This window comes from Narcine bancroftii, chromosome 9 (genome assembly GCF_036971445.1).
Source record: "Narcine bancroftii isolate sNarBan1 chromosome 9, sNarBan1.hap1, whole genome shotgun sequence".
NCBI lineage: Eukaryota > Metazoa > Chordata > Chondrichthyes > Torpediniformes > Narcinidae > Narcine > Narcine bancroftii.
The window spans coordinates 54,885,117-54,907,620 of record NC_091477.1 but is presented as its reverse complement, the minus strand read 5'-3'; the positions used below and the strand labels follow the sequence as shown (position 1 = coordinate 54,907,620).

General features: G+C 45.2%; 1 protein-coding gene across 7 annotated transcripts in view; it reads left to right on the top strand.

Annotated features, from left to right (window-relative positions):
• LOC138743655 (C-terminal-binding protein 1-like) overlaps positions 1–22,504 on the top strand; it is a 147,830-nt gene that overhangs the window by 69,326 nt on the left and 56,000 nt on the right. For 6 of the 7 annotated variants that reach the window (XM_069899189.1, XM_069899188.1, XM_069899184.1 and 3 more), the window contains 2 exons: positions 3,093–3,247; positions 14,468–14,612. In XM_069899189.1, coding sequence (XP_069755290.1) covers positions 3,093–3,247; positions 14,468–14,612 — 300 coding nt within the window. Of the gene's footprint in view, positions 1–3,092; positions 3,248–14,000; positions 14,133–14,467; positions 14,613–22,504 lie in introns of those variants that run through there. The other variant, XM_069899190.1, reaches the window with a different exon arrangement.

Here is a 22,504-nt window from a genome sequence, read left to right as displayed (position 1 = left end):
ATAATACGATCTTGGGAAGGCGATGGTCCTCCATTCTGGAGACGTGACCCATCCAGCGCAGCTGGATCTTCAGCAGCGTGGACTCGATGCTGTCGACCTCTGCCTCTTTGTGTACTGCATCAGGAATGCCATGTAAAGCATCCCACCTGTTTGTGTAATATCCTTAAACATGGAGAGGGTGCAGAGATTTACTAGGATGATTCCTGGAATGCAAGGGTTAATGTATGAGGAGTGTTTGGCAGCTCTTGGGTTGTATTCATTGGAATATAGGGGAATGAAAGGAGATCTCAGAGACACTTCGTATTTTGAAAGGTTTAGATAGAGTGGATGTAGGTAAGATGTTTCCCTTGGTGGGTGAATCAAGGACAAGGGGTCATAGTCTGAAAGTTAGAAGTTATCCATTTGAAACAGAGATGAGGAAGAACTTCTTTAGTCAAAGGGTCATGGATCTGTGGAACTCACTGCCGCATACAGCAGTGGAAGCCAGATCACTGGGAGGAAGAGATAGACAAGTATATTATTAGTGAGGGCATCAAGGGATATGGGGAAAAGGCTGGAAATTGGAACTAGTGTAGAGTAGCTTAGTATAGATTTACGGATCAGACTCGATGGGCCTAGTGGCTTGGTTCTGTTCCTATGTCTTGTGATCTATTGCCCCTTTCTGCGATACAGGGAATTTCGCTTGCATTTACCTTCTTTTGTCGGTTGCCATTTCCTGTTGACTTCTTCCTTTGTAAGAATAGCTAATGGGTGGACAAACATGATTTGTTAGGAAGATTTTGCATTCCATTTTCTCGTGATTTTTTTTCCCTCCGAGGATAAAAACATTTGGTTATTGGGGGTAACAGTGTTGTGGGTGTCTTTGTGAATCCTTAATTCCTCTGATTATTCACATTATTAATCTGCCAGTAGGAAGCCCTGAAGGCTGTTCTTGAATAAGATCTATTGTTGAGAAACTTAGGCACTTTGTATCAAATTCACCTGGATTTGTCCATCCAGCTTTAGATGAACTCCTTTCAGAAAGATTGCTCAAGGACCTTTCATGGGAATTAACTCATTCCATGAAAATGGTGTCAGGCTGATTTTAAAATGCTGAATTGTATATTCACTGTCTTATGAACTTGGTTTTATTTAGGAAGGGCATTTTAAAATGCATACCAAACTCAATAGATGCTCTTTTGTCATCAGTGGTTGTGGCAGCACTGGTTTTAGGAAAGAAATTGGTTCTTAAAACAGAAGCAGAGAATACAACATTAAAGCCGAGCGTTTTTATGCCATCCTCTTCCTACTGTAGAATCTTCCAAAGTTTCTTGTAGCCGATTTCATTTTGCCTAGAAGAAGCGGATAAAGAATATGTTGCAGCCAGTTTTTGCACTGCTGGGTATATGATCAGTCATAAGGTCATCAATATAGTGAGAATAGCCTTTTTCTTCTGGAGCTGCTGTAATGGCAGCACTGCCGCTGGTGCGGACCCGTGGGGAGCGAAGTTTCAGCGCATCCACGCGGGGTCCATATGCCCAACCTGACTACTGTCTTCTCCATACAGGCTTTACCCAGCCTATTAGAGGAGCCGACAGTGGTTTATTTTCAAATTCCTGCAACCTTGGCTTCTGGCCCAAGATGACAACGCCTATAATCAGCAGTAGCCAAGAGGGGTTGAAGACTCCGGATGACAGATGCAGGGCACCAAAAACTGGGAGGCCACTCACCATTTAGAATGCAAAGCAGAGGAGACGAACTACATGGACACCTCGGCAGTGGACCATTGAGGGGCTCTGGGACAGAAGAATACACAGGAGGCAGGCTGCTGGCAACAGTAGTCAAAGAACTCCCACCAGACTGTGGACTGCTGGAGGCTGGCTGAATGGGTACCAGGTATTAGAAGCAGGATGCAAAAGGAGGCTTCCTGGTCATGTCAGTGGTGTGCTTCTGAAGCTGGTCCATTGCTCCTTTTATGCAGAGCAGAGCCTCGGTGTGTCATCTGGAGCCGCTGTAGGAGGAGTGATTGTTGCTATGGCAGTGCCCATCATAAATACACAACGGAGCAATGGCCATCTTCCCTATCCAGAAATCCACCACGCTCTATTCCCCAGAACAGTTCCAGCTGCGTGGGGGATTACGGGTAGGGTAGACGACAATTGCTCTGCCACGTTTTGAGCAGCCCCAAAGACTGAAGCGGCTCTGTGAGGTGCCAGAGTGGCCGGCAGGGCTGTTACAGCCCATACCAGCCGTCCCTGCACTGAGAAAGAGGGGTGAGTGAGTGGGGGAGGGAGAGAGAGAGAGAGATAAATGGGTCGTGGGCTGACAGGTATTGTAGTCAGTACCTTGGAGCTGGCCAGGCCACATTCATAGAGGCATGTCTCCCAACGTAAGGGCAGAGATTCTCTGTCTTTTCCTTTGGCCTTTTTGACTGTATGGGGAGGACTCTTGTTTGCTTCTCTTTCTCTGGCTGTAAACAACATTGGGGCAATTTTTGCTGATAGCAAATCTGTTTGCCTTGTGGTACATGAAAGGAAATTTTGATTAATAGCACAATTTCTATTTAATCAAATGACAGTAAAATAATCTTGAATCTTGAAAATGGCACTGTGAGCTTGAATACCACATAAGAGAGGAAAGATGGGCTGCTGTTTAACCTCTCATACAGAATTCCCTCAGTAGTCCCCTTGAGGCATTCCCTCAAACTCTGGGACTTCTGAAATGGCTACACTAGCCAACGTGGGAGACACAGTTGAGGCAGGAGGTGGCTGAGTGTGTTGACAAATGGGTAGCTTCTTCCATTATGCAGAACTACTTTGTGTTCCCAATCCAGGGTCATGATTCTCAAATGCTATCCCCAAACACTCCTCTGCTTTTTGTCATCTTTGGTCAGATATTCCTAGGAATTTGTGGGATTCAAGGACATGATTTGGGCAAGATTGTTTATCAAAATTTCTAGGTTGTGATTTGATCTGTGACTTTTGAGTTGTGAATATTAAGTAATTTTGAAAAGCTATTTTGGAGTGAGCTATTTTTGAGTGCCTGCAGAGGCCAGTAGGTTGTGTATTATTGTGAGTTGCTGCCTTCATTGTCAATGTTCCACTTCTTTCTAGGGATTCGTCCTCCCATTTTAAATGGCCCAATGCACTCACGTCCATTAGTGGCGCTGTTAGATGGCCGGGATTGCACTGTGGAGATGCCAGTCTTGAAAGATGTCGCAACAGTGGCCTTCTGTGATGCACAGTCTACTCAGGAGATACATGAGAAGGTAGGAGCTCTCTGATGACTTCCTGTTCATTTATTCTTCTGGCCATCTATCCTGTAGGATGATGATGGTTCCTTTCAGTCAGTTTGTGGGGTTTGATATCTGCATCCTAGAGTGGCTGTGTAGGCCAATCCTCGACATGCTATGCTTGCCACATACTTGGCAGGTGAAGCCTGGAGGGGCAAAAGGGGCAGAAGCTCTGTGGTGGTGCTTCCTGTGCCTTTCCTCTGTTGCCTCGTTGAGCTTTTTATCAACAGCGTCCACACCTTTTCTGATGACGTCCATCCACTTCAAGAGATCTTGAGCCAGATCCTCTCATGTTGATGGGGCAATGTCAGCTTTCTTGAGGCTCCTGTGCAGAACATCCTTGTACCATAGTCGCTGCCCTCCTCGTTTTCATGTCCCACTGAATAGTTGGCCACACAAGATGTCCTTGGGCAGTATTCCATCAGGCAATCTGACAACATGTCCTGCCCAGCCCAGTTGGACCAACATCACAAGATTGAAACTACAGGCATTCCGGCTCGAGAAAGAACCTCTATATTGGCGACTCTGATATGGGCACCACATCTCGCATTTATGTAGAAAGGCTGATATGACCTGTTCATTTACAATCTAATGCTCCAGGTAGTTGAAGAATAAAATGACTGTCTAATTAAACCCAAGAGCATTGAGAATAAATATTTACAAAGTTAACAGTAGAGATACAGATGTTCCTTGATAATTGGGGATCATATTATATAAAATTAGTGTTAATGAGGTCCAAAGGGATCATGCATTTAGTATTTCCTGTTTTTAGATACATACTTCTTGAGGGGGTTTATCCGGAAATACCTTTTTAAAATGTGGTGGTGTATAAAAACACCGCAGACCTGTGGCAAGTTGGGTTAGGGCTTCTCGGGCGGTAGGTGAGGCAAAGACATTCTGTGAGTCAAGTCAACGTGCTCATTAAACTCAAATAGCTTTTAAATGCACCAAACACTTATTTTTTACATGGCAAAGAAATAGGCAGAAAGTTGGATTGTAAAACAAAAGTTGTTACAAAATTCAAGAAGTTTGAGGCTCTTTCCAAGTCTCCAGGGCACTCCACTCGCCTGGGTTGTTTGGATGTCAAAATTGATTACAAAAATCGTTAATACGGAAAGTGATGATGAAGAATTTATGGGGTTTCAAGAGACTGATTTTGGGAATAGATATGGACAAGTAGAGGAAGCGATCCGGGCAGAGAGTGGGAGGCGGCGGCCCCAGTCCGGGCAGGAGCAAGGGGGAGACGGCGGCCCCGGCCTCGGTCGGGTGAGGCAGGCGGAGGCCCCGATCCGGGCAGAGAGTGGGAGGCGGCGGCCCCAGTCCGGGCACAGAGAGAGCAGCAGCGGCCCCGGTCCGGGCGAAGGGTAGGCGGCGGCGGCCCCGATCCGGGCAGGAGCAAGGGGGAGACGGCGGCCTCGGTCGAGTGAGGCAGACGGAGGCCCCGATCCGGGCAGAGAGTGGGAGGCGGCGGCCCCAGTCCGGGCACAGGGAGAGCTGCGGTGGCCTCACCCCGGTCCGGCCAGTATGGACCGACCTAAGAGGGGAGGCAGACCCCTCCAGCCCGGGTAAGAAACCTGCATAGGAGAAGGCCACTCCGATATAAAACCTACGACCCAAGGACCTCGCTGCCACGTCCCAGCTTGCTCAGCCACGGCACACGAACCATGGGTGTAAAGGGTGGGGCCAGTACTGCGCGCACTGCACTCCACCTAAAAGCTCCTTTGCGCAGGCCCGAGGACAGGTCCACGTCCTCCCCCTCCACGTCCTCCCCCTCAAAAGATGCTCACAAACTCAAGCTAGCATGCTGGAACATCAGAACCATGCTAGACAAGGCTGACAGCCACCGACCTGAACGTCGGTCTGCCCTCATTGCACATGAACTCCTCAGACTTGACATCGACATAGCCGCTCTCAGTGAAGTCCGCCTGGCAGATGTAGGCAGCCTCCAAGAACGCGGCGCGGGCTACACACTCCACTGGTCTGGCAAGCCTTCGGATGAACGACGCCTATCTGGTGTAGGCTTCGTGGTCAAGAACTTCATTGCCTCCAAACTCGAAAACCTTCCGACAGGCCTCTCGGACCGAATCATGTCCATGCGACTCCCCCTTCAAAACAAGCGTCGCATCACCCTCATCAGTGTCTATGCTCCAACCCTCCAGGTGGAACCAGCAGAAAAGGACAAGTTCTACACCGACCTGCGCAACCTCATCCAACGCACCCCTACAGCCGACAAGGTTGTCATTCTGGGCGACTTCAACGCTCGTGTCGGCAAAGACTCAGAAACCTGGCCAGGAATCCTGGGCAAGCATGGCGTCGGCAAGTGCAACGACAATGGGCACCTCCTGTTGGAGCTCTGCGCAGAACAGCGGCTTGTCATTATAAACACCCTTTTTCAGCAGAGGGACAGCCTTAAGACCACCTGGATGCATCCCCGATCCAAACACTGGCACCTCCTGGACTACATCCTGGTGCGAGAAAGTGACAAACGAGATGTGCTCCACACCAGGGTCATGCCTAGCGTGGAATGCCACACTGACCACCGGCTGGTTCGCTGCAAGCTCAACCTTCACTTCAAGCCAAAGCCCAGGAACAGTAAAGCCCCCAGAAAGAGGTTCAATGTTGCAAACCTGCAGTCAGACGAAGTGAGAGGAAACTTCCAGGCAAACCTCAAAGCAAAGCTCGACGATGCAACCCGCCTCACGGACCCGTTCCCTGAAACCCTCTGGGATCAGTTGAAGACTACCATACTGCAATCCACTGAAGAGGTACTGGGCTTCTCCTCCAGGAAAAACAAGGACTGGTTTGACGAAAACAGCCAGGAAATCCAGGAGCTGCTGGCAAAGAAGCGAGCTGCCCACTAGGCTCACCTTACAAAGCCGTCCTGTCCAGAGAAGAAACAAGCCTTCCGTCGCGCATGCAGCCATCTTCAGCGCAAACTCCGGGAGATCCAAAATGAGTGGTGGACTAGCCTCACCAAGCGAACCCAACTCAGCGCGGACATTGGCGACTTCAGGGGTTTCTACGAGGCTCTAAAGGCTCTGTACGGCCCCTCACCCCAAATCCAAAGCCCGCTGCGCAGCTCAGATGGCAAAGTCCTCCTCAGCGACAAGATCTCCATCTTCAACCGATGGTCAGAACACTTCCAATCTCTTTTCAGTGCCAACCGCTCAGTCCAAGATTCCGCCCTGCACCAGCTCCCTCAACAGCCCCTAAGGCTAGAGCTGGATGAGGTCCTCACCCAGGATGAGACATATAAGGCAATCGAACAACTGAAAAGTGGCAAAGCAGCAGGTATGGATGGAATCCCCCCAGAGGTCTGGATGGAATCCCCCCAGAGGTCTGGATGGAATCCCCCCAGAGGTCTGAAAGGCTGGCAGCAAAACTCTGCATGCCAAGCTTTGTTGGGACCAAGGAAAACTGCCTCAGGACCTTTGTGATGCCACCATCATTACCCTGTACAAAAACAAAGGCGAGAAATCAGACTGCTCAAACTACAGGGGAATCACGCTGCTCTCCATTGCAGGCAAAATCTTTGCTAGGATTCTACTAAATAGAATAATACCTAGTGTCGCCGAGAATATTCTCCCAGAATCACAGTGCGGCTTTCGCGCAAACAGAGGAACTACTGACATGGTCTTTGCCCTCAGACAGCTCCAAGAAAAGTGCAGAGAACAAAACAAAGGACTCTACATCACCTTTGTTGACCTCACCAAAGCCTTCGACACCGTGAGCAGGTAAGGGCTTTGGCAAATACTAGAGCGCATCGGATGTCCCCCAAAGTTCCTCAACATGATTATCCAACTGCACGAAAACCAACAAGGTCGGGTCAGATACAGCAATGAGCTCTCTGAACCCTTCTCCATTAACAATGGCGTGAAGCAAGGCTGTGTTCTCGCACCAACCCTCTTTTCAATCTTCTTCAGCATGATGCTGAACCAAGCCATGAAAGACCCCAACAATGAAGACGCTGTTTACATCCGGTACCGCATGGATGGCAGTCTCTTCAATCTGAGGCGCCTGCAAGCTCACACCAAGACACAAGAGAAACTTGTCCGTGAACTACTCTTTGCAGACGATGCCGCTTTAGTTGCCCATTCAGAGCCAGCTCTTCAGCGCTTGACGTCGTGCTTTGCGGAAACTGCCAAAATGTTTGGCCTGGAAGTCAGCCTGAAGAAAACTGAGGTCCTCCATCAGCCAGCTCCCCACCATGACTACCAGCCCCCCCACATCTCCATCGGGCACACAAAACTCAAAACGGTCAACCAGTTTACCTATCTCGGCTGCACCATTTCATCAGATGCAAGGATCGACAATGAGATAGACAACAGGCTCGCCAAGGCAAATAGTGCCTTTGGAAGACTACACAAAAGAGTCTGGAAAAACAACCAACTGAAAAACCTCACAAAGATAAGCGTATACAGAGCCGTTGTCATACCCACACTCCTGTTCGGCTCCGAATCATGGGTCCTCTACCGGCATCACCTACGGCTCCTAGAACGCTTCCACCAGCGTTGTCTCCGCTCCATCCTCAACATCCTTTGAAGCGCTTTCATCCCTAACGTCGAAGTACTCGAGATGGCAGAGGTCGACAGTATCGAGTCCACGCTGCTGAAGATCCAGCTGCGCTGGGTGGGTCACGTCTCCAGAATGGAGGACCATCGCCTTCCCAAGATCGTGTTATATGGCGAGCTCTCCACTGGCCACCGTGACAGAGGTACACCAAAGAAAAGGTACAAGGACTGCCTAAAGAAATCTCTTGGTGTCTGCCACATTGACCACCGCCAGTGGGCTGATATCGCCTCAAACCGTGCATCTTGGTGCCTCACAGTTTGGCGGGCAGCAACCTCCTTTGAAGAAGACCGCAGAGCCCACCTCACTGACAAAAGGCAAAGGAGGAAAAACCCAACACCCAACCCCAACCAACCAATTTTCCCCTGCAGCCGCTGCAACTGTGTCTGCCTGTCCCGCATCGGACTTGTCAGCCACAAACGAGCCTGCAGCTGACGTGGACATTTACCCCCTCCATAAATCTTCGTCCGCGAAGCCAAGCCAAAGAAAAATATAAACTCTAATGCATTGTAGCTGAGTGTTTACTTCCATGCCACTGCTTCTGGAAGTTGTGTATCTTCCAGAAGAAAAATTCCCAAGACAAATGCATTCCAGCAAACGTACTCTTGAGCAACTGTTTCAAATGTTGCTTGAAACCAGGTTCCATGTTGGCAGATCAGCAGGTGTTTGGCTAAGTATCACTAGACCAATGTGAAGAAATAAAATATAATTATATTTTCTATTGTAAATTTAAAGGGTGAATCATTTTGTGATTTTTTTTGTGTGCTAAAAGTCGTGTGTTGGATGTTGGGTGAGGACAGCAATGGTTGGTTGTGATGCTTCCTTTCTTTAATTAACTTGCTGTTGTTCATTGGTAAAGATATTGAATAGGTGTTTAATTAGTTATTGGTAAGATGGTGTTTTTTTTTCTTTCAAGAGGAATTTAAGGAAGGAGAAAACAGATGCAGTAAAGGCCTGACTATAAACAGCTGTCATATTGGCAGAGGTCCAGATCGCAGTTACAGCAGCCAGGGTTTCAGATTATCCAATGCTGATGGTAGACGTGGAAGGAGGTAGACTCAGAATTTATTGTCTTGCACATCATGAAATTCATTGTTTTAGGGCAGCATTACAGTGCAACTATTGCTAAAAATTACATTTTAAGATAAATAAATTAGTGCAAAAAGTAGTGTGAGTTCATTGTCCATTCAGAAATCAGCTGTTTCTTGGCACTGGGTATTCGCCTTGGTTGCAGTGTGAAGAGGGCATGGTCTGGGTGAGACAGTCCTTGAGGATGGAGGCTCCTTTTTAAGATTCCTCCCCTTATAGATGTCCTCAATGGAGTGATGTCCATGATGGCACTGGCCGAATTCACAACTCTCTAGTTTTTTTCCTGTCTGGTGCATTGTCACCTTCATACCAGACAGTGATGTGACCAGTCAGATATTCTCCACAGTACACCTGTAGAAATTTGCAGGAGTCTTTAGTGACCTATCAAATCTCCTCAAACTTCTTATGAAGTATAGTCACTGGCGAGCCTTCTTCGTGATTTCATTGACTTGGAGGCCCCAGGACATATCATTGTGATTGATTCATACTGACTGTGGTCTTCTAATGAAGAAGTCCAGGATCCAGTTGCAGAGGCCCAGGTTTTGGAGTTTGTTGACCAGCATTAAGGGTATAATGTTAAAAGCTGAACTTTAGATGATGAAGAGTAGTCTGATGTATGTTTTGCTGTTGTCCAGGTGATCCAAAGCTGAGAGGAAAGCCAGTGATATTGCATTGGATAGATTGGATAGATTGTGACAGTAGGCGAATTACAGTGGGTCCAGAACTTAATTTGGGTGCAGTTTAATTCTGGCCATGACCAACTGCGTAAAGAATTTCAACACAGTAGATGCAAGTGCTCCAGGGCAATAATCGTTGAAGCACCTCATTCTGCTCTTGGGCACCTGGATGATTAATGCCCTTTTGAAACATGTGGGTCTGTTTGACTACAGCATTGAGAGATTGAAAATGACAACACTCCGGCCTATTGGTTGGCACAAACTTTTGAGTACCCTGTCAGGTTCGCCTTCAGGGCCTGACACCTTGTGACGGTTCACCCACTTGAAGGATGTTCTGGCGTTGGTTTCAGAGACAGATTTCACAAGGTTGTCAACCTCTGCATGGATTCTCACTGGCACCGTTGTGTTCCCCTCAAAGTGAGCATAAAAGGTGTTCAGCTCATCCAGTAGTGAAGCATCACAGCTATTTATGGTGTTTGGCCTCATCTTGTGGTCTGCAATCCCAGCCATAGCTGGCGAGTGAGTATCTGATCCTGTGTCCAGCTTCCCTCAGAATTGCCTCTGCTGCTGAGATGGCCTTCAGCTGGTTGTACCTGGACTTCCTGTAGAGATCTGGATTATTGGCTTGGAATGCCATTGATCTTGCCCTCAGGAGGTTGCAAATCTTTTGATTCATCCATGGTTTCTGGTTGGAGTACTCCTTGTATGGCCACACACTCATCCACAGAGGTCTTGATGAAGTCAGTGACAGTCCTTGAATACGGCCAGACCATCAATTCAAAGTAGTCGTGCAGGCGCACTTCCACCTCTCCTGACCATACTTTCACCATTTTCACTGGTCTCTGCTGGTACGCTGAGAGTTGAAGTACGGCCAGGTGATCAGACTTGCTGAAGTATGGTTGTAGATTGGCTCAGTAACAGAGTTACCAGGCGTAGTGGCAAGGTGAAGCTGGATATTCCCTACTTGCATGTGGAAACACAGTCAAATGTTTTAGATGATCCAGGTGAGAATCAGCATGCAGGTATGAAATGGAGGGAACAAAAGTCAGTTTTGGTATCCTTTGGCATAAGAGAGCAACAATGGGAATAAAAGGATAATTGCTGGTGATTCACTGCCTAAGATTGGGTCATTAAAGCTTGAACCAATAAAAGTAGGTACAGATGATTAATGAAAGATAAAAGGGGATAATGTGATCATGGTTCACAAGAGGTGGAAATGTTGGTGAAAAATGGTTCATAATGGCCACAGCCATGCACCATGTCTTTAATAGAGCAGCCAGTGTAATCTCATTAAAGAACAAGCACCTAGATGAAATTTTTTTAGAGATGAATGAATAGAGGATTGCAACATGGTGACAGTTTACAAGGGCCAAAGATTTAAACATACAAATGGACACTTTGCATTCTAAGATAACAGGACCTTTGTTTCATGGCATTCAACCATGTTCATTTCTAATGTCATCAGTCTGAAATGTTAAATAAGCCTCTCTCTTCACAAATATTAGCTGACAAACATTACCTTTTTGTTTTTCTGCATCTGGGTGAGCTTGCAAAAATACAAAATCAGTATTGACTAGGTTCCAACTCCAGTTTTAATTTTCCTTTGTTAACATTTGTTGCTGTAAGCAGTATTATAAACTATCTATTTAAAAAAAGCTTCCACAGTGGTAAGTCAAGTGTCTCTGATCATATTAGCTTTTAATTTCTTTTTTTTATACAGCTTTCAGCATCTGGGGAAGTTTGGCATTTTTTTAAAAGCCTGATATTTTAGTATAGCTTCACTGAACAAGAACGGTTTTCTTTTGAATATAATTAAGATGAATGACCAAAAAGAATTATTGAATCTGACTGTTGATCTTATATTTGTATAACCAGACACAGCTCGGGGATTGAATTAGTACAGAATATTTAATAAACATAATCAGATTTTTTTTATTGCGAAGTGCCAAAAGTGTGAGAGGCTGAACATCTAAAATGAGAATGGAAAACCCTGGAAGCATGCAGCCGGCTAGGTAGAGAGGACGGTAACATATTTTAAGGTCACCTTTAATGTACACTGAGGTAGAATGTGAATACAAGAGGAACCACCTCTCTCTGTGAGTTGGAGGAAGTGGGATGAGAGCAGAAGTGTGGGAAATGTAGCAATTGCACAAGTGGCTATGGTGGATGGAAAGATAAGGAAAAAGGAAGGCTTTGTTATGGAAGGTGTCATCATCAGAACCAGTAATAATGGAGCTGGAGAAACTGGCAAGGACTCCATACAGGAAGCAGGGTGGAAGGAATTGTAAGCAAGATAACCCTTGAAGCCTGAGCTTGTAATGAATATTGGCTAGTCCCCAGGATGCTGATAGAGGGGTGGAGAAAGGGAGGGGGAGAGTCCATGATGAGTCTGTGAAAGTGAGGGCAAGGCAAACATTGGCAGTAGGGGAGAAAAACAGCATTTTGCTTCTGTATGGGCACAGAGAGCAGCACCACTGCACTTATCATAACTGGGTAGAAGGAGTTGAAGTGAAGAAAACCAGGACATGTCCTGTTTCTTGAGTTGCCATGATGGTTTTAGAGTAGGAGCTGGACTCCTTTTTTCAGGTTAGATGAATGGGCCTAAAACCTTCCAAAATGGAGTTATTTAGACAGAGTTTTAGCTGAGTGTAAAGCATGAGATTAAAAAAAGAGGACTGTGCTGAAAAAATAGATTGGAAATGGTTTGAGAATAATGAGAGCAAGAGTAATGCACTTTTGTAGATACATATTCTGGTATATGTGCTTTCTGATGGGTCTTGGGAGAGAATCCAATTTCAATTCAATAGGTATGCACAGCATCTTTGGTATAGTCCTAATGGATGGGTTGGAAACACACAAATCCTCCTGACCAGATCGGGAACTTCACCATCTACATCTTGTCTGTGTGTTGCCCAGAGCTTTCTGCTCAGCCTATCAGGAAATTTGGTTTAAAAAGGTTCATTTCTGTGCATTCCAAGAAATTAATTTGTCTTTTTATTGGTTATTGTTGTTGAAATTTATTATGGAAGGCAAATTGGCTGTTTAGAGTGAAATACGGATACACATGGAGCACAGACTTCGCCTTCACGTTGTGGGGTAGCACATAAGAGAGGCATACTGTATCTTGCCATTGTTACCTTCTGGTGGCACTCACTGTCTGCAGAGATTGTACAAGGCTGAACTGACCTTGGGAACCAGAATAAAATTTAATTGAAGCAAGACCATGTTCTTTGGCAGCTGACTCATCCAATCATTTGTTCCTTCATTGTTGGGTCTGAAAATGCTGAAAACCTTGTGTCTAGGAGGAATCGGGGCATACATGATAGGGAAGGTAAAAAGCTCATATATCCACGGTCACTCGATACGTGATCCAGTTTGTGTGGATTCAGAATTTCCTTGGTCCAGAAAAAGAATGGGGAAAATTCAACTCACAAGGCCCCCATTCTGATAGCTGCCTTCATCTGTGGTTGCCTCCTTCTGTGTCTGGACCCTGAGTGCCAAGTGTCCTTGCAAGCTGAGGTTCTATTTAGTTCCATTGTCACAAAGGATGGCTTTGGCTCTATTGCCTCACCACCTATTTTAGTTGGACTGTGCAATAACTGCATAAAATACTTTATTCAGAAGAACTCTTTTGATCACAGAGCACTGAGAAGTGGCCTAATTTTATTTTAAAAAGGCATAAGGAAAATGAAATGTTGGATCCTTTCTGGTTTCCTGTCATGGAGCAAAGGGCTTAATCACCAGAACTTTCAGTCTCGCACCAAGACTGTTTGGTGATCAGAAGGGCCTTCCTTGTCAGAGCTCATGCTTGCTGGTGGAATACTGACACTACTCCATGCTGTCCACACGACAGCTGTACTTGGAAATGAAATGGTCATCTTCCTAAAACTGCCGAGAATGTCTGGGAAGTGATTATATATTTATCAAAATTCATCCCAAACCACACCATTATGCAGGATTCTGCTCTATGGGTTGTTTCAAGGGAGATTCACTGAGACAAATATCAATTGCTGCTGGAGGATCAACCAGAAACTCTCTGGCCTGCCTGAGACTTGCTGATTATCCAGTGCAAAGCATTGTCAATGGCTCAGTGCTGACAATGTCCATGTTGCAAATCCATGACAAGTGCTGAGGAGTACACTGAAACTAGGGACAGCCACAGCAAAGGCTGTATTGGGAAGGGCCACCGTTTGTTGTTATCCTGACAGCATATGTCTGGAATCTGTGCCTTAAAAAGTCATCGGATGAAAGTGCTAACATTGTGGTTGGAATAATGTAATGAAAATGTTGATTTGAATGTTCTGTAATTTATATATTTTAAAAATATTTATGAATAAAACAACATGAGTAAAATAAATCTTGTTGATGAACAGTAAAATACCTTGTCGATGAGCAGCAAATGCATTTTAAAGAAATTGCTGGGAAGTGGCCTTGGATACCAACCTGTTCAAGGTGTGATGCCTTTCCAGTTGCACAGAAATAACTCAACAGTGAGCTGCAATTCCAAACAAAAATGAAATTACATGGTATGTCATGTTTTGCACCTGACCATGATGTGTTTGTTGTGGATATTGGAAAGCGTATTTAACCTTCAGAGAATATGTGCTCATTTTCATTGTGCCAAATCCCAAAAGGCTTTGAAATGCTGTTATGTCGTTTAAGCCTGTGCTTAGAAGTTGCTTATTTCAAATTACGGTTTAAAATCTTGTCCTGTTGTGTTAACATTGCTTAATTCATACGAAATAACTTTTTCTCAGAAAGCTGGCAATTGCCCTTTGAGCTCCTGGAGCCAAATGAGCACAGCAGTTTTGCAGGTAAGTGAAAGAAATAATCAAGCTGACGAGGTTTCCTTTTAAAACAGGTACTGAATGAAGCAGTGGGCGCTCTAATGTACCACACCATTACGTTAACACGAGAAGACCTTGAGAAATTCAAAGCACTTCGAATTATTGTCAGGATCGGCAGTGGTTATGATAATGTCGACATCAAATCTGCTGCTGATTTGGGTAAGAACTTGGAGCTGCCTTTAATTTTGGAGAGCTGCGAAGTGGTGGCGAATCAAGTCCATTTTCCAGAATCACTCAATTCTCCTAATGTATTAGACACTTTATAATGACCTTGTCTATGTGAGCTCTGTGCAGTAGATGCTTGCTCTGTTTCGTTTATCTGAGGATTTCTGTGCATTCCAAAAAATTAATTTTAGACTCTTTATTGGTTATTGTTGAAATTTATTAAGGAAGGCAAATTGGCTGCTTAGAATGAAATACAGTTATGCATGGAGCACAGACTTCACTTTCACGTTAGGGAAGCACATAAGAGCTCTGTGGTTTTCTTCTAAAATGGTGAATTGCAGCCCATTTGAATGCAGATCTCCCCAAATGGCTGCAGAGAGTGGTGAGGGCACTAAAAATTTATCTAAATTCTGTTCAGTTGTTTCAACTGCGTATGTTAACTGATGCTGTGTGCGGTTCCACATTCACAACTCCTCAACAAATGCAATGGTATCATGACCACTTTCAAACATGGGTGAAGTGATGTTAACACTTGGAAAATGAAAGATAATGACCACCCCCCCGGAATCATTCTCAACTGCGATTATTACAGTGTTACCAAAAAATAGGGACCCATTAAAAGTTTTTATCATATAGGCCAATATCCCTGTTAAGTGCTGATTACAAGATACTAGCGAAAGCATTGGCTAATAAGTTAGGACAATATTTACCAAAATTGATGCATACTGATCAAACAAGATTTGTTAAAGGAAGACATTCCTCAAATAGTCTAGGATGATTATTTAATATAATACACTTGGCAAAATTCAAATGTAATCCAAGAATTCACTTCATCTTCAACCTGCTACCATCAGGTAGGAGCATCAAAATCATGAGAGCCAGGCAGGGAAATAGGTTATTCCCACATTCTGTGGGATTTGTGGAGTTCACTTAAATTGGTGCAGACTAGAAGGGCCGATATGGCCTGTTTCCGTACTGTAATTGTTATCTTTCTTTGGCTTGGCTTCGCGGACAAAGATTTATGGAGGGGGTAAATGTCCACGTCAGCTGCAGGCTCGTTTGTGGCTGACAAGTCTGATGTGGGACAGGCAGACACGGTTGCAGCGGTTGCAGGGGAAAATTGGTGGGTTGGGTGTTGGGTTTTTCCTCCTTTGTCTTTTGTCAGTGAGGTGGGCTCTGCGGTCTTCTTCAAAGGAGGTTGCTGCCCGCCGAACTGTGAGGCGCCAAGATGCACGGTTTGAGGCGATATCAGCCCACTGGCGGTGGTCAATGTGGCAGGCACCAAGAGATTTCATTAGGCAGTCCTTGTACCTCTTCTCTGGTGCACCTCTGTCACGGTGGCCAGTGGAGAGCTCGCCATATAACACGATCTTGGGAAGGCGATGGTCCTCCATTCTGGAGACGTGACCCACCCAGCGCAGCTGGATCTTCAGCAGCGTGGACTCGATGTTGTCGGCCTCTGCCATCTCGAGTACTTCGACGTTAGGGATGAAGGTGCTCCAATGAATGTTGAGGATGGAGCGGAGACAACGCTGGTGGAAGCATTCTAGGAGCCGTAGGTGATGCCGGTAGAGGACCCATGATTCGGAGCCGAACAGGAGTGTGGGTATGACAACGGCTCTGTATACGCTTATCTTTGTGAGATTTTTCAGTTGGTTGTTTTTCCAGACTCTTTTGTGTAGTCTTCCAAAGGTGCTATTTGCCTTGGCGAGTCTGTTGTCTATCTCGTTGTCGATCCTTGCATCTGATGAAATGGTGCAGCCGAGATAGGTAAACTGGTTGACCGTTTTGAGTTTTGTGTGCCCGATGGAGATGTGGGGGGGCTGGTAGTCATGGTGGGGAGCTGGCTGATGAAGGACCTCAGTTTTCTTCAGGCTGACTTCCAGGCCAAACATTTTGGCAGTTTCCGCAAAACAGGACGTCAAGCGCTGAAGAGCTGGCTCTGAATTGTTATATGGTTATATGGTAAAACATCGGTATCCAACAAAGAGATCATCAAAAATAGGTTATCCAAGTAAATACTATGGCATCAAAGGCTGTGTTCAGTGAATTACATCTTCTGACATACATTAAAACCTTTGTACTATTTAGAATGGATATCAAGTCTGTTCAAGTTCTTTATTGTCTCAGATAGTCAATGTGAGTAGTTCCTTTGGTCGTTTAGCGTTCGCACTGCCCATGGGATGAAGCTATTTCTCAGTGTGGTGGTGCTGTCTCCGATACTCCTATAACTCTCTCTCTTCCCCTACCCCCCCCCCCCCCCACTTACCATGTGCTGTGTGCATCATGTAAGAGGTCCTCAATGATCTTGTGCACCCTCTTCAGACAATAATCGCAGTAGATCACATCGATAGGGTTGTGGGGGGGCAGCGGCAGTGGAGAAACTCCAGTGAACCTCCCTGCCACGCTTATGGTCCTTTAGATTGACCACTGATCCATTTCTCTGCAGCATGCATTCCACACTGTGATGTAGCTGGCCAGGTCACTCTCGATAGAGCTCCTATACAAGGTTGACATGATGGTAGCCTTGCCCACTTGAGTATTTTCAGAAAAAGTGCAGTCACTGTTGCGCCTTCCTGACAAGTGAGGAGATGTTGAGTGTCCACAATAGGTTACTAGTTAAGTGAACTCCAAGGAACTTGATGCTCTCCCTTCTACCAAGTCGTTAATGGTGGTTATTCCTCATCCTTCTGAAGTTCACGATCATCTCCTTCATCTTGGTCACATTGAGCCTCTGGTTGATTCTCCTGCATCATTTCACAAGATTTTCCACATCTGTGCGACTCATCATTGTTGCTGATGAGGTCAATGACTGTTGTGTCCTCTGCAAACTTGATGACACTGTTGGAGCTGGATCTGGTGATGCAGTCGTGAACAGGACTAAGATGCACTAAGATGCACCAGTGCTTAGCGTAACAATGCTCGACACTCTGCTACCAACCCAGACAGACTGTGAGTCTGACGTCTGTGGTGGGCAAGTTGATGGAAAGTGTTCTGAGGGATGGTATTTACAATTATTTGGAGGTGCAGGGATTGCTAGGGAGTAATCAGCATGGTTTTGTCAGGGGTAGATCATGCTTGACAAACCTGATTGAGTTCTTCGAGGGGGTTACAAAAAAGGTTGATGAAGGGAAAGCTGTGGATGTTGTCTATTTAGACTTTAGTAAAGCTTTTGACAAAGTTCCCCACAGGAGGTTAGGAAAAAAGGTGGAGGCATTAGGTATAAATGAGGAGGTAGTGAAATGGATTCAGCAATGGTTGGATGGGAGGTGTCAGAGAGTAGTGGTAGAAAATTGTTTATCCAATTGGAGGCCAGTGACTAGTGGAGTTCCTCAGGGATCGGTCCTTGGTCCACTATTGTTTGTTATATATATTAACGATCTGGAAGTAGGGGTGGAGAATTGGATAAGCAAGTTTGCGGATGATACAAAGATTGGTGTTGTGGACAGTGAGGAAGATTACCGTAGATTAAAAGGTGATTTAGGTAGGCTGGAGGTGTGGGCTGAGAAATGGCTGATGGAATTTAATACAGATAAGTGTGAGGTGTTACATTTTGGAAAGGCAAATCTAAATAGGTCATATGCATTAAATTGTAGACAATTGAGGAGTGCAGAGCAACAAAGGGATTTGGGAGTTATGGTAAATAGTACCCTCAAGGCTGATACTCAGGTAGATGGTGTGGTGAAGCAGGCATTTGGAATGTTGGCCTTCATAAATCGGAGTATTGAATTCAAGAGTAGGGAGGTTATGATGAAATTGTACAAGGCATTGGTGAGGCCAAATTTGGAGTACTGTGTACAGTTTTGGTCACCAAATTATAGGAAAGATATAAACAAAATAGAGAGAGTGCAGAGAAGGTTCACGAGAATGTTGACAGAATTTCAAGGTTTGAATTACAGGAAAAGGTTGTGCAGACTGGGGCTTTTTTCTCTGGAGTGTAGAAGATTGAGAGGGGACTTGATAGAGGTGTTTAAGATTTTAAAAGGGACAGACAGAGTAAACGTGGATAGGCTTTTTCAATTAAGAGTGGGGGAAATTCAAACTAGAGGGTATGGTTTAAGATTGAAGGGGGAAAATTATAAGGGGAACATGAGGGGAAATTTCTTTACGCAAAGGGTGGTGGGGATGTGGAATGAGCTTCCAACAGACGTGGTCGAGGCGGGATCATTGGTTACATTTAAGGAAAGACTGGATAGTTACATGGATAGGAGAGGACTGGAGGGGTATGGACTGGGTGCTGGTCAGTGGGACTAGGAGGGTGGGGATTTGTTATGGCATGGACTAGTAGGGCCGAACTGGCCTGTGCTGTAAGTGGTTATATGGTTTTCATTAGGAGGTCCAGGGTCAAGTTACAGAGAAAGGTGTTGAGTTTCATTGAGGACAACTTCTCCACCAGTCTCTGGGGAATGGTTGTATAAACATAGAACGAAAGTTCATGAACAGCAGCCTGGTGTATGAAGCATCATTCTCCAGGTGGGACAGCAAATTGTTCTAGAGGTGAATTGTTCTTCTAGAACAGTTTCTTCTAGAGGCAAATTGAAATGGGTCTAGCATCTCTGGGAGGTGTGCTTTGATGTTTTCCTCACCAGATGCTCGAAGCATTTCATAACGATGGAGGTCAGTGCCACAGGGTGGTGGTCATTGAGACCTGTTATTGTCACCCTCTCAGATACTGGGATGATGGTGGCTGTCTTGAATGCAGCGGAAATGATGGACTGTTGAAGTGAGGTGTTGAATATGTCCATAAAGACCTCCGTCAGTTGGTCTATGCAGTCCTACAGTACTCAACCAGTTATGTCGTCTGGTCCCGCTGCCTTGTGTGGGTTCACCTTGGATAGAATTCTTCTCACCTCGGTCTCAGGTACATGGGGGGGTGTCATCAGGAGGGCATAGAGCTTTCTTTGGCAACAACCTGTTTTTCTCATCAAACCGTGCATAGAATGTGTTCAGTCTGTCTGGAAGGGAGATATCATTGTCCTTTAACCTCCAAGGTTGACTTGTGATCCATTATAGTCTTGATTCCTTACCACATGCGACTTATGTTGCTGGTGCGGCACAGCTATCTGTGGATCTTCTGTGCATAACCCCATTTTGCCTTCCGGCTTGCACCGGAGAGTTCAGCCCTGGCTGATCTTAGTGCCATCCCACACCCTGTCCTGAAGGCAGCACCACGAGCTCTGAGAAGGGCTGGGACCTCTGCATCCAACTATGGTATCTGGTTAGCCCTGGTTGTGAAGCATTTGATCTCGGTGACATCCTCAATGCACTTCCTGATGTAGCCAGTCACTAAGCTCTATGTTTACATGACCGTTGTAGGCGGCCACCTCCCTGAAACAGCTTCAGTCTGCGGTCTCAAAGTAGTCTTGCTGGACTGCTGTGTCCCTCTCCGGCCACATCCTGATCTCCTATTAACTGACCTAGTTTGCTTTTCCAATGGTGTGTACGCCCTGGTTATTGAGACAGATATGTGATCTGAGTAACCAAAATGGGGGAAAGGTGCCGTCTTGTAGACACGAGGCATGTTGATGTACACCCAATCCAGGGTGTTCTCTCCTCAGGTGGCGAAGTTCACGTGCTGTTGAAAATGTGGTAAGACCGTTTTCAGTTTAGTGTGATTGAAGTCACCAGCAACAAACATGGCACCATCTGGGTGTGAAGTCTGGGCACTGTAAAGTTTCTTCGTGGCTTAACCTTCATTAGCCAAGAGCGGAACGTAGTCTGGGCAGGTAGAAGGGTCTGCGTTTCACCAGGAGGTACTCTATCTCTGTTGAATAAAAGGTCTTCCCATCAGAAACGTTGGTGCACCAATTCTCGCTGATGTAAATGCACAGCACCCCCCCCCCCCCCCTCTCGTGTCTTGCCAGAAGGAGTAGCATCTCTGTCTGCCCTAAAGGAGATAAGACCATCCAGCCGGATTATTGAGTCTGGAATGGTGTCTGGGAGCCATGCTTTTGTAATCACCAGAGCACAGCAGCCCTGCACTTCTCTCTGGTTCAGTTGCAGCCTCAGTTAATCCTTTTTCTTCAGCGATCTTGTATTTGAGATTGTCAGGAGCGTGGGTTTGAAGAGGTTAACTCTCAGTCTAACACTAATGCCGGCCTGTTTTCCACGCTCCTGCCTTCTCCAGCAGCACTTATGATGGCCTCCCTTGCATCTCCTGCGATCTACTCTGCAGTTTGCAGCAGTCTATGTCCATGCTTTAGTACTGCACAGAATCTTACTGATCCAATCCACTAATTTGAAAATAAGGTTTGAGTTTTGCTTTTTGATTAGTGTTTCCCAATCCTAGATAAATGTAGCGGGTTGGGGATTTCACTGTTAGGACGAACCGACGTGGCCACTGCAACCTCGTGCGCTGCTATCTTGTTAGCATTTTACATGCAACTTGTTAGATGTTGAAAGTAAGGTAGAATCATAATTTTAATAAAAGTATGGGATCATCCAAGACAAAACCGGGTACATAGATTGAAAACCACAAGTGTACTATTCTTGCAATGTATCTCATTTACCAGAGAAATTGCTACTCGTGGCCAATTTCAGTTTCAATAGCATCTCCTAAATCTATAATCTCTATCATCAAAGAAGACCAGCATCTGGCACTCCACGACATCACAACCTGCAGGTTCCCCTCAAAGTTAAACAAATAATATTTCTCCATCTTCCCCAGATTTAAATCTTAGAACTCCTTCCCAACAGCACTGAGAATACCATAGAAAGATTCGAATTGATAAAGAAGGTTGTTCACAAGCACTTAGGAATGGACATTTAATACTAGCCCTGTGACCAATACCTAATGAATATACTTACTCTTTTTGATGAGACAGGGCTATGTGAAAATGTAAATAGTAAAGGTAAACTTGCCATATATTAAGCAGTTTGTTGTCTTGCCATTTCCTGTATTAGAAATATGTAGACTAGATTACAGCGATTTACATCAAATTTATACACAGCAATCAAAAACATCAAGCCTTTAACAAAGGGAGTATCCAAAATTTGTCAAACTAACCGATTTGTTTAATCATGAATATGTAATAAATAAACTTGCAGAACACCAAAGGAATGAATTTTTTCCAATGCACATTTCCTTTTTGGCTGTTTATCCTCCAGGTGCCATTTTATCCAGCAGTGATGCACACTTTCACAAGCTGCTGTAGGATGTACAGTGCTCTCTGTAATGCCTGGGACAAAGGCACTTTTTTCCTTTATTTGCCCCTGTGCTCCACAGTTTTAAAGTTGTAATCAAGCAATTCACATGTAATTAAAGTGCACATTCCAGATTTTATTAAAGGTTATTTATTTCCATTTTGATTTGACCATGTAGAAATTGCCTGTAGAAAGTGCTTTTTATACATAGTTTCCCCCATTTCAAGGCCCCATAATGTTTGGGACATTTGGCTTCACAAGTTTTTGTGAGTACTCAGGTATGTTTAATTGCTTCATTGGTGCAGGTATAAGAGAGCTAGGCTTGTTTCTAAGCTTTTGATCACCTTTGGAGTCCGTAGTTGCGATTTTTCATTATGTACCAATGAAAGTCAAAGAAGCTGTTATGAGTGTGAAAAACAAGGATACACCCAAACCTTATTACCAAAATCAGCTGTTTGGAACATCATTAGGTGACCTCAGTAATCGCAAACTGACAGTAGACCAAGGAAGACCTCCTCTGCTGATAATAGAAGAATTCTCATCATAATGAAGAAAAATCCTTAAGCGCCCGTCCGACAGATCAGAAGCACTCTTCAGGAGGCGGTGTGGATGTGTCAGTGACTACTGTCCACAGAAGACTTCATGAACAGAAATACAGAGGTTACACTGCAAGATGCAAACCACTAATTGGCCACAAAAATAAGATGGCCAGATTACACTTTGCCAAGAAGCATTTAGAAGAA